Raw genomic sequence first — 12,663 nt, forward strand, 5'->3', positions numbered from 1 at the left:
AACCTTTTTTTGACCCCCGACGCAACAGGCTTGGTTCAAGTTTGTTGGGTCTATGGAAACACTTCAAGGTTTTCACAATTTCTTGGTCTCAAAACCTCATACGTAGGTTTGAGCGTTCGTAGGCATTATGATTTATCATCATCACCATCAGCTCTACTCGGGTGTTATTTAAAATTGTGATTTTGGTTATGGCATGAACTATGTAACTATTCAGTCTTAATCACCAGGAACTGGTAAATAATATCAAAGAATCACAATAGAACAACTCATATTTCATTACTATAAAAAACCGACCAAGTGCGAGTTGGACTCGCCCATGAAGGGTTCCGCAGCAGCAACAAGGTTTATTTCTATTAGCCTGGGAAAATTAAGAATATCAGACCGAATAGTTCGTGTAGTTTTGAAAATTGGTACAGTTGTTCTTGGTCTCTTTTTCAAGGTTTTTGCTTGTGACTCGAAAATTATTTATAATATCTCTTTAGTGACTGTACGATCATTACTTTATAAAATACAGAGTCTTAAAAGCACATTAAAAGGGTACGCTCGTACTGTTTTTCCATACAAACGTATTCCTCAATTTACTTCCTGGACAATGCGTTTAGACCAATGAATTTTATACAATATTATGTATGATCTAAGCTACGTTTGATTTTATCTAAATTTACTAATAAATAAAAAAATATGACCCTTAAAAATCGCAAAAAATGAGTGCCCTTCTTTTTAAACATCTTCAGGAAGAATGAGTCTATACCACTACGTTTTTATTTTATCGTAAACATCTTTCAAATTTATTTTATAGTCGGTCGATTGGCGGGTACGGGCATTCATTTTTTGCAATTTTTATGGGTCATATTTTTTATTTATTAATAAATTTAGAAAAAATCGAACATAACTTAACAGATCATAATATTGTATAAAAATCATTTGTCTAAACCAGCTATCCCCAACCAGCGACCCGCGGGCCGCATGCGGCCCGCCGGGATTTTATTTGTCGCGGCCCGCGAGATGTTGGTTTAACATCTCGCGGGCCGCGAGATGTTAAACCATTTTGAAATTCACGCCCACTGGCAAAACAATGTAAAGTCATCGTGAAAGTCGTGTTTTTTTTTTCACTTTTAAATCGTTAATTTTGAAGAACTTTATTTTTAAAACTAAAAAATTCTGTTGCGGCCCGCGACACCAAGACCAAAACATGTTTGTGGCCCGCATGAAAAAAAGGTTGGGGACCACTAAATAAAACTTAGGTTGGGTTGCATGCACCAGAGGCGTGGTTAAGAGGATACACCAGGGGCGAGAGAAATTGAAAATAGGTATTTGAAAATGTATTGCTGTCTCACCAATCTCAAGTCTCCCACCGCAGAGCGCGATAGAGACAACCTATGGTTAAATAAAGTTAGTTGGTGCAACCCAACCTAAGGCACTAATGAAGAATAAGAATTATTTCATACTTTTTAGATCATTTTAAGAATATTGTTTTTACCTTGGAAGTCGGGTTAAATTTTTTGTTAAAGAATAATAATTTTACTCTTTTTAGTTATCTACACAACCAAAAGGATTTATGCGTAGACAACCACTACTTTCGTAGTGGTTACTGGGTATCTACGCATATTATATTGCGTAGATAACCAGTAACGCGAAATTGTGGTAAATGCTTGCAGTTACCTAAGTGATGCTGAAAATTCCAAGCTTTTATGTTTAAAGGTTCAGGAGTTCTGTTCAGTGCCTTTGGATCTAGAGACACCTTCGTAGGACAATTTCACTTATTTGTAACAATATATGCTTGAGTTACTAGAAACAACATCTTAACCACCATATTGTGTGTTTTATAAATTTCGAGAATTTCCCTCGATTGCTTATAGATCCCATCATCAGATCATCACCTTCGTAATAATTGTACCAAATTCGGATTATACCCTATACATTACAACAAAAGAATTTTCGAAATCGGTCCACAAACAGCGGAATAATGATCAAAGATATCTGTCTCGATGTAAAAAACTATGAAAAACACTAATAATACTAATAATAGAGTCATAATGTGATGTTGCAAGATGTAAGGGTAGAGACGATGATGATGATTCATCTAATGCACCATTAGCATATGCCTTCAATTCTTAAAAGAACGTCGAAGCCCCCAAACATGTATCTATAAGGAGGCCGGAGATCTGTTCACCACCTTCGAACCATGGTATATCTTGGTGCAAAATCTGACTTTTTGGTAAGATTTACTTAGAATACTTCATTATTTATCCAAAATCACTATAAGTTTCCATTTTAAATACTTCAGATTATGAATCGAAATCACAATATCATCCAGAATGGGTTTTTGGTATAAATAGCGAGGAATTCCCTCGATTACTTATGGATCCCATGATCAAGTCACCTTTTTTATGAACATGGTACCAAATTTGGACTAAACCCGATACAATAGCGAAAAAATCTTGAAAATCGGTCCACAAACGGCGAAGTGATCGTTGAACATACAAAAAAAAACAGACGAACATAATATAACCTCCTCCTTTTTGGAAGTCGGTTAAAAAGTACCCAGTAGCCGATTCTCAAACCTATTGAATATGCATATAAAATTTGGTAAAAATCAGTAAGTAAAGCCGTTTCGGAGGAGTATGGTAGTTGGTAACTAACATTGTGACACGAGAATTTTATATACACACGACTGGCTGTCCCGGCAAACGTTGTTTTTCGTCCATCGCTATCCCGTCGCGTCGCACGAGCAATGGTCGCCGTCATTGTGACAGATTTTTTTAAATAAGATAATACATAATATAATATTATATTAGTATGGATATTTTTTGCCTTTCTTTCAAATAAAAGTCATGTGTTTGATGTATCGTGTATTATAGCGGCGTTTGTGTTGCGGGTCGCACCGCCAGCGCCGCGCGGGACAGCAGCCGCAGTCGCCCCGCCCCCCGCGCGTCCGCCGCCGCCGCCCACACGTGCGCCGGCCGTATCACCGCCTCTGCCGCGCGACGTGCCCTGTATACATTACAGATTTAAAATGTTTTCCTTTATGCAGTAAAAACTAAAACAAGCTGTATGAACCTTTTCTAAAGTAGACCAATATGAATTTCCAAGTTTTAAATAAGTTCCTAATGATGGCATATCTTCATATTATACTTTTTCTAAAGCTTTCCAAGTTTTATAATTTAATGTACTACCTAAGCTACGAATAATAAAAACTAAGGAATCATAACTCCCATACTATTACCGTTTTAAATTTGGTTCCTTTTGATCTGTCATGTAACTTCAGCCTAGTACCGTTCAAGGTCACCTAAATATTGCAAATGTATTGAAATGTGTACCTTAGGTACACTTTTTTGACAAGTATATTTTTGCATGAGCATGAAGCATGAAGAGCATCTTTTTTGACGGAGTTACTTTTCCTTAGTTTTTATTATTCGTAGTACCGAAGTTAACAAATTAATGTGTATCAAAATTTGCCATTACATGTTACAACATGTAATGGCAAATTTTGATACACATAATAATAATTACTAGAAGGAAAAAAGAGTGGTTTTAAGTATATAATACATACTCTATAAAAATACATACCCGAGCCAGACTGTGTTGTTGCGGTCGGGGGCGTACCGCGCCGCCAGCGCCCCCCGCACCAGATCCTCCGCGAAGCTGCGCAGCGCCGACACCAGCACCAGGTGCACCGCGCTACGTACAGACAATACATTATGGCGGCTGTACACAGTCGTCGACAGGCCGAGCGCGAGTGTGTACAGGGCGCTCTCGTCCCCGTCTCGTTGGCTCTCGCGACTGTCGCGAGGTAAACCAGAGCAAGCATGTATGGCCGAGCATCTCGGCGAGAGGCTCTCGTCGAGTGTGTACAGCCGCTATTACGGCGTCCAACCATTTCATAAATAGTGCTCGGCAATATTCGTTAAACTATGCAAATATCTGAAAATCGTCGACACCTAAAAACAAAACGTCAACAGAGTAGGACGAATCTTGCTCATATTTGTTGAAACTGTGTTGTGCCATCACCTGTAGCAGTATCCACTGCCTATATCCTCGAGGCGCAGCTCGATGCCGATGTCGGCGGCGGCGCGCTCCACGAAGGCGTGGTGCAGGCGCTCGTCCGCCCCCGCCGGCAGCACCTCCAGTCCCTCTAGCCCCTCCCCCGGCGCCGCTCCCGGCCGCGCGTCTCCCCGCCCCGCCCCCACCACGTCCACCTCCTCGTCGTCGGACACGTCGAGCGCGGCGTCCGCGACCGGCGGGTAGCGGCTCTCGCGGAACAGACTCAGGCTGGCGAGGTCGGCGGGCGGTGCGGGCGCGTCGGCGACGTCGTCGTCCCCCGGCACGTCCGGCCGCACCGGGTAGAAGCCGTGCAGCCGCGAGTACACCAGGATCTGCTTCGTCCGCCACACGCGGCCCGGCTCCGACTTGAACCTCGCCGCCAGAATACGGTTTATCAATTTCGCCCTCGACCACTGAAAGTTTAAAACGTCAGAATAAGTAACTTTAGGCAGTTATAAGGGGTCACGTCAAAATCTATTGTGGATAATTTAGAGTCTATGCTCATCGTTTACTACTTATGAAAAAAATGTTTTGATAAAAAATATTCACCCGCGGCTCGGGATTACGTCCACGCATTCAGCATTGTTCGATAATTTTATTCTAAATCGATATATTTAATTCCATCGAGCCGGCTCGAAGAAATCGAATGATGCGAGCCTTCGAGCTGTGAGTTTTGCGGTTCACACAGTAATTATTACTCGATTTGGAGTAAAACTATCGAGCGAAACCGCATGTGAGTACTTAGCACTACTCAATAAAAAATAAAAATTGTGTAATTAAGGAGAATTTTATCTACATATTAATATTTTACCTCGATATTTCTTCGTTTCGCGAAATCCAACTTCCAGTACTTCTGCTCGTTTTCGACGACGAACGGGAAGTCCTGGAGGAAGTCGAGGTCGGCCGCCTCCACGTTGATGAGCGGCATCTTCTTCAGGAGGTAGTTGACGACGACGCGCTCGCAGGAGAAGCGCGCCACGGTGGCCTCGAGCGCGACGAGGGCGGAGGCGGGGTCGCGGGGCGGCGGGCGGGGCGCGGGGCGGGGCAGCCACTCGCCGCCCGCGTAGCAGTGGTCGTTGGCGATGTGGCCGAGTTCCGCCGCACACTCTGCGCCGTCCGCGCTCGCCCGACCCCTCACCTCGGGCTTCAGCACGGAAACGCCGCTCTTTTTCCTCCGAACCTTCCTTAGGCCGTTGCTCTCGACGGGGCCGATCTTGACGGTCGGCGGGCCCTCCTTCGAGTCGATGACTATCTCCTGCCTCTCGACGGGGCCGATCTTGGCGGTCCGCGGGCCCTCCTTCGAGTCGATGACTATCTCCTGCACCTTGCTGATGTCGAGGCTCCGGTCCATCTCGAGGTAGTAGATCTTCCTCGTGGTGGGGTCCACGTACTTGACGATGCGCTTCCGGGCGGGGGAGGGGGCGACGGGGGGCGGCTCGTCGGGGGCAGCGGGCTCGTCGTCGCCGTTAGCGACGTCGGGGCGGTCGGATGGCGGGTCGGGGGCGGCAGGGGGCGGTCGCGCGTGTATCACCAGCATTTCGTCGACGTTGAGCTCGGTGGTGTCACGGGCGAAGAAGTCGAGCCAGCTGTCGGCGTCCGCGGGCTCGAGCGGTTCCGGCGGCTCGAGCTTGATGCCGGCCGGGGCGGGCTCGGGATCCGGCCGGGGCGCGGGCTCGGGCTCGCTCTTCACCCGGAACGAGGCGCCCGCCCCCGACCGAGTCTGCACTCGGTCGGGGGCGGGCGCCTCCGCCTCCGCCTCGTCCTTGTACTCGAACTCCAGCATATCGGGCGTGCTGTACAGCCACACGTCCACTATCGTCTCCGCACCTACGACGATTGCGATTCCTTTGTTAGACAAAAATGAACAAAAGTATTTGCCTGTTCACTAAGGAGGGGTAAGGAGTGGTTTACGACTGACCGAGCGTCTGCAAGCCGGTGTAGTTGCGGTCGAGCTTGATGGTGTGCTCGACGGCGGCGGGACGGTTGACCTCGGGCAGGCGGAAGTGGAGCTCCACTCGCGCCGGGAACTCGCCCCACCCGCGCCGCGACACGTGGAACGGCGGCTTCCTGACGACGTTACCGATACAGGTAAAGGCGCGAAAGGAGAGTAACGGTGTCGCTTCAACAATTTCATACAATATTTGGCTATAACACGTCCAATAATCGTTTAGCGATAACGGATAATGTTCTGCGTAAACGCCAACAAAATGTATTTGACATCAGTATTCGTTAGCGAAGTGATGGCTTAAGTCAAATCGCATACATTTTGTTGACGTTTACGATAATCGCTTGCCACTTGTCTAGTGGGGCTGTACAGACAAATATTAATAGAGTTTAAGCCCGGCCGCACATTGTCTGAAATTTCTGATACGAAACAGTTGAACGTCCGCGCTGTCTCTTACATTTTGTACTGAGCCGAGTGAGCTCGAACTCGCCGGAAGGATATTTCAGATAGTGTGCGGGGTGGCGGTCCGGCGAAATTCAACTGTTTCTGATCAGAATTCGGACAACGGCCGGGCTTAATCTCCGTCGGTAAAAAGAGAAAACGTGTAGTGAAAAGCTATCCTCGTTTTCATTAATTCTATGTATAGTTTTTGTTGTGCATAACATAAAAATTACTTCATACTGTTTACGGTTGTATTATTATAATAAAGTGTGTGACTGACTCGAGACGCACGATGTGGTGCGGCGCGTAGGAGGGGTGTAGTCGCACGCTGGCGGCGGCGAGCACGCGCGCGACGTCCGTGCCCGCCGGCCCGCGCACGTACAGCAGCCACTTGTGCGTCGAGCGGTCCGCGCGCCCCGCCGCCGGCGCGTACTTCGACGTGTTGCCTGCACAAACAATTCACCATGACACAAATTATCTAAGGTTGGGTTGCACCAGAGGCGTGGTTAAAGTTAAAGTTTAACTAAAGTTATTTTTATAGTTAAATATGGCGTCCTAGCTTTAACTTTAACCTTAAATTTAACCAGAGAAATTCACGTATGAGCGGAGGTAAGGACGCCATATTTAACTTTAACCAAAGATTTGACATTTTGCACTGTAGTTAAAATTAAAGATAAAGTTACAGTTAAAGTTAAAGTTAGCTGGTGCAACCCAGTCTAATTGATTCAAAAGGAGATGCCACAACTTGCATAACTTTGAATGAGTACTTTAAAGTGAACCAACAAAACATGTTCACATCAATTTTGCTTTATATGCCCTCTCAAGTGGAGTAACATCTACCTGACACAAATAACAACTTTATGTTACTAAAAATAAAAGTACAGTACCTATAATTATCCTATATCGATGCTTGATTTTGTTTCTTGTGATTTCATCTAATTTTAAAACATTTTCCACTTTCGGCGTCAAATGTTTAGGCACTTTCTTTACTCGACTAGTGGAAGGCTCCTCTGGGGGGACGGTATTGTGAGGTTTGGAGGTGTGAGGCCGCAGGGTCTGAGTTTCACCAGCCGCTGTTGTATAGTTTTTGGGATTCACCATTGCCTGAAACAAATTGATTTAAAAGTTGTCTGACTTGAAAAAAATTATTTAATTGCCTTTTTAGGGTTCCGTAGCCAAATGGCAAAAAACGGAACCCTTATAGATTCGTCATGTCTGTCTGCCTGTCTGTCTGACCGTCCGTATGTCACAGCCACTTTTCTCCGAAACTATAAGAGCTATACTATTAAAACTTGGTAAGTAGATGTAGTCTGTGAACCGCATTAAGATTTTGATACGAAAATGGAAAACTTATAAAAAATTTTAGGGGTCCCCATAGGTACAACTGAAACTGAATTTTTTTTTCATCTAACCTATCCGTGTGGGGTATCTATGGATAGATCTTCAAAAATCATATTTTATTTTTATTTATTTTTTATTAATATATATACATATATATAGAAAACATGTTTTTTTTCTAACCTGAATAGTTTGCGAGAGAGACTCTTCCAAAGTGGTAAAATGTGTGTGCCCCCCCCACCCCCCCCTCTAACTTCTAAAGTATGATAATACGTAGACAGTCATGATAAGTCTAAAAAAATATATGATGTACATTACTATAAAAACTACCAACGAAAATTGGTTTGAACGAGATCTAACAAGTAGTTTTTTTTAAACGTCATAAATTGTAAACCTTAATTTAACTTTCATTAAATCAACTGAAATAAAATAAAAAACCAAAAACCTTTTAATTTCATAAAAATAAGTGTCCGACCGAAGGTCTATTTTTCGCCGAAGCCGAAGGTTTATAATGTTAATCTCGACTCTCAGTAATTAATTTTGTTCAAAATTGTCTACAAGCTACAATGAATATTAAAATTATTTCAAAATTCCAATATTGAAGGTTTACTATAGAAGGTTAACAAAATGTAGCTGACCAGCTCAGTCCCGAATGTTTTTTATACATTTAACTAAGCAGGCTAACACTTATTAAGGAGTGAGCACACTGAGACGGGCCGTTCCGGGGCTCAGCGTGCCGGGGCTCATCGCAAAAATCCGCCTCCATACAATTTGTATGGAAGCGGATGCGCGTATCGCACACTGTGTCGGGGCGCAGCGGATTTCCGCTTCCATACAAATTGTATGGAGGCGGATTTTTGCGATGAGCCCCGGCACGGCCCGTCTCAGTGTGCTCACTCCTTTAGTGTATGTTCCATCTGATGGAAACTGGTTACCATAGTGTCTTGCGTCGTCTGCAACACCAGCGGTGCTACTGGTGCGTTGCCGCGTCAAGCGGTGTAATAATAAATAATATCTATGGACGCTTCACACCACGTCAGTCTGACCCCGTGGTAAGTACCTGAAGGACTTGTGCTACGGGTACCAGACAACGGAAATATATTTAATACTCTTATACTTTACATATATTTAAGATTTTTATTATATGATACACATATTTAATACACATCCATGACCCAGGAACTTTTGAAAACTTTTTGTTCCGTCGGCGGGATTCGAACCTGCGACCCCCGGCTTGAGCTACCAACAGCCCACCAACTGAGCCAAGGAGGTCGTAATGAGGGGAAGGTGGATGTGTTTACAGCCCTCTCACTTACTGAACGAAGCATAGAAGCGGTAAAGCTACTATTCAATCAGAATTAGGCTACAACGCATCGTATTTCAGTTATTAGCCAAAAACGTTTTTTTTATTGTAGTAATGGTAGTTCTTGAGTTATAAAGCAATGTGTTTACAGAATCTCATGTTTGTTTAATATACTTCCAGAAATTGTTAAATTATGTACATTTAACACTTACAGAATAATTCTTCCTCGATCTTTTTCTTTGTGATCTAGTAGTTAATATTTCTTCTATGTCTACAGATTTCTTCCCGAGTAATTTCAGGACTGATGGATGGATCTGCGGCTGACTTTCACGCAATAAAGCTGCAACCTGCATTATGAGATATAATATGCTATACTAATAACTGCAAAATACACAAACAGGTTCACTTTGTGTTACTCAAAATGTAAAATAACATTTAATACACATCTGGTATTATAGCTGTTATATTGTTTCATAAAGAACTTTAATGTTACCTGAGCCTTAGCCCGAGTCTGTGCAGAGATATCATCCTCTATCTGGCTGCCAGTTAGCGACAGCTTGGGATCGGAGTAGTAACTGTTTACTAAATGGTAACGAATTTGATGTAGATACCTCCGCGCCTTTGCCATTCTGTAACAGAATATGTGTAAATAATGTATGCAAACAAATTAATTTAAGCAACATTATAAAATGGTTTACTATACTTTATTCCTGTACTTTACAGAAAGTTCTTTTGGTATCTCTTTCAACAGTGCCATAGTTTTTTTTTTAAATTAGGTATTATAGGTACCCAGAGCAATGCTATTATAGGCCTACTTTGTTTCATTCAGGGTGATAAAATAGAACTTGGTGTTAGTAGACCAATTACAATAATAATAAAATGATATTATACTAATAATATTTTGGAAATTATTAAACATTTTTTTTTTTATATTTTGTCTCATTTAAAAAGCATTTAAAAGACTTTTTGATGTTACTGGCATGTAAGTATAACGTATTGTTGGGATCGAGCACGGGGAGGAGGGGAGCGTTGGGAGGGGCGCGGCGGGAACTTATCAGGAGCAAACCGAAAAAATAATAGTACTGGTCTGGCCATTCTTGCCCCCCTCAGAGTCTACGCCCTGTGCCTAGGCACCGGTGGCACCGCCCTATTTACGGCACTGTCTTTCAATAGTTTATTGATAATAAATATCATTAAGTGTTTATAAATAACATTTTATGTGAAGTATTGTTTTTGGGTTTGGCTACAGCTTATTTGGCTATACATTATATATGTACTTTGAAACCGGGGCGAAATCAGAGAATACAGCAAGATCTAAGTAAACATAATATGAGTATGTAACATACAAATACTTACTCAACATGTTTTAATGTTAACTACAAGACATACTTACCAGACAAGTTGTTTGTAACATTTACAGACTAACCTTTGATCTATTAACATTACTTCACTTTCTCTAACATGTAATTCGTTTGTAAACTCCTTTCTGATAATAGCTTTAATTTTTTCCTCAGTTTCTTGCTGACTTCTTTTCTCCTCTTTAATGCACACTGGATTTTCGGGGTAGTCGGGATCATGATATTCATTATTAGTTTCCTTATTGTTCATAACAGAACGAAGGAATAAATACAAAATAGTCTTGTTTCCTACACAAAAATTCGTTAGTGTAGTCACGATATAAAAACGATGCCGGGTTAGCCTAGAAATTTACTCTAATCACCTTTTACTCACAGCCCGAATTATAAACGTTTTTATTATTTAATGAAATTTCTTCAATTTTTAAGCTTAAAAATAAAACATGCGTAAACGGATGAAATTAACCCTTCTGGCGCGTCTGTCCGGTGAACGGATAACACAGATTACTAGTATATATTGACGGATAACGAAAATTTCGCTCAAGCGCGTTTGTCCCAAGTTTGTCCGGTAACCGGATAAATCCACAGAGCAGATTATTTCTACGTTTAGTTTGATGTTTGGAGTGAAACCTAAAAGGGCCCATTCACAGCAGGACTGCACGGCAGTCCTCAGTGAATGGGCCTCACTGATTGGTTCACACTCGGTGTTTCCAGCCGGCAACACTGAGTGTGAACCAATCAGTGAGGCCCATTCACTGCAGGACTGCCGTGCAGTCCTGCTGTGAATGGGCCCTTTTATATAACAAAACAAAAGTTTTGAAAATCGGTTCACAAACGGCGGAGTAGTGGTCGAATTTACAAAAATAAAAAAAAACTAAAAAAATATATCCACAGTCGAATATATAACCTCCAAGTTTTTTGAAAGTCGGTTAAAAAATAATTAAATTCGATTTAGCAGTTTTGATTTATATTCATTACTAGCTGTTGCCCGCGACTTCGTCCGCGTGGACTTCAGTTTATAGCGCGCGATGTCAACAAAATTGGTGTCAAAAGCTTTTTTTATATATAAAAACCCTGGTATCCCTTAAATGAAAACAGCTGTGCAGTGTGCACATATATATATTTTTTTAATTAAACTATATTTTATGCCAAATTTTAAAGCTTAATTAGCCCCCAATAACACAACTTTACCCATAAACTATTTATCATTGATAGGTTAAAGTTACGTCACTGCATAGATATAACGTAGAACAGAAATAACAATCGAAAAAAATCGAAACTTAAATGTTCCATGATACCACCTCTTATAGAAAGACTTTTGAGCAAGCGTCAGCGCGATGTAGGAGACGCACGGCGCCATCTATTATGAATTTTTGGAACTAACTTAATTTGAACAAATTTACGCATTTTCACCCCCTTACAACCCTTTTTCCAGTAAAAAAAGTAGCCTATGTCCTTTCTCAGGCTTTAGACTATCTGTATACAAAATTGCATTACAATCAGTTCGGTAGTTTTGGCGTGAAAGCGAGACAGACAGACAGACAGACAGAGATACTTTCGCATTTATAATATTTGTGGCGGTGCCGAATGCGGGCCACGGGTAGTAATCTATACTAGATTACTACCCGTGGCCCGCATTCGGCACCGCCACAAAAGCTACGTCGCACAAAATTTTTAAATATGGTTCGACAAGGTTTTATATGAACGTGGCGAGAAAAGGAACTAAACGTTTCTCTCATAATGCTATACTTAATCTATGATGCTATCATACAAAAACGTTGCAAAAACGTCATTTTTGACATGTGTTTGACAGTTCTCCTTTACCAGCAGCGCTCCCGTCAATGTCACCCACGTTCATTTAAAGCCTTGTCGAGCTGTATGTAATATTATCTTCGAAAATATTCATTTAAATCATATGCTGTAAAGGGCTATATAGATGTATATTAAGGATGTATATAACATTTATAAATTCAAAGATTCTGACCTAAATTCGAAATATATAGTAGAAGTAAACCTACTGCATCGATTGATACCACAAAATCAACACCTTACCGTTATGTTAAATAATAACCTAAGTTATGTGAAATAATTCATTTTAAAATTTCCATTTATCATACTACGTAATGTTTGCCGGAAGTGTTACATTTTTTTATTATTCATCAGAATGAGGGATTTTCCTATTTTTTTAATTTGATTGTCAAACAGTTTCCATTTTAGTAACTAGATGGCGTATGGGT

At 41.8% G+C, this 12,663-nt stretch overlaps 1 protein-coding gene across 1 annotated transcript; it reads right to left on the minus strand.

The window, feature by feature from the left end:
• Nucleotides 1-2,855: 2,855 nt before the first annotated feature.
• On the minus strand, nucleotides 2,856-10,861 carry LOC121737634. The gene is made up of 12 exons (XM_042129297.1): nucleotides 10,498-10,861; nucleotides 9,565-9,700; nucleotides 9,284-9,418; nucleotides 7,318-7,534; nucleotides 6,711-6,876; nucleotides 5,963-6,111; nucleotides 5,766-5,871; nucleotides 5,304-5,735; nucleotides 4,856-5,240; nucleotides 4,012-4,457; nucleotides 3,571-3,681; nucleotides 2,856-2,994 (listed from the first exon to the last, which is right to left on the minus strand). Exons 1-12 carry the CDS (start codon nucleotides 10,677-10,679, stop codon nucleotides 2,856-2,858), a joined length of 2,604 nt encoding a protein of 867 aa, XP_041985231.1. The 5' UTR covers nucleotides 10,680-10,861.
• Nucleotides 10,862-12,663: the final 1,802 nt, after the last annotated feature.

Source organism: Aricia agestis, chromosome 2 (genome assembly GCF_905147365.1).
Source record: "Aricia agestis chromosome 2, ilAriAges1.1, whole genome shotgun sequence".
In the NCBI taxonomy this organism is placed as follows: domain Eukaryota; kingdom Metazoa; phylum Arthropoda; class Insecta; order Lepidoptera; family Lycaenidae; genus Aricia; species Aricia agestis.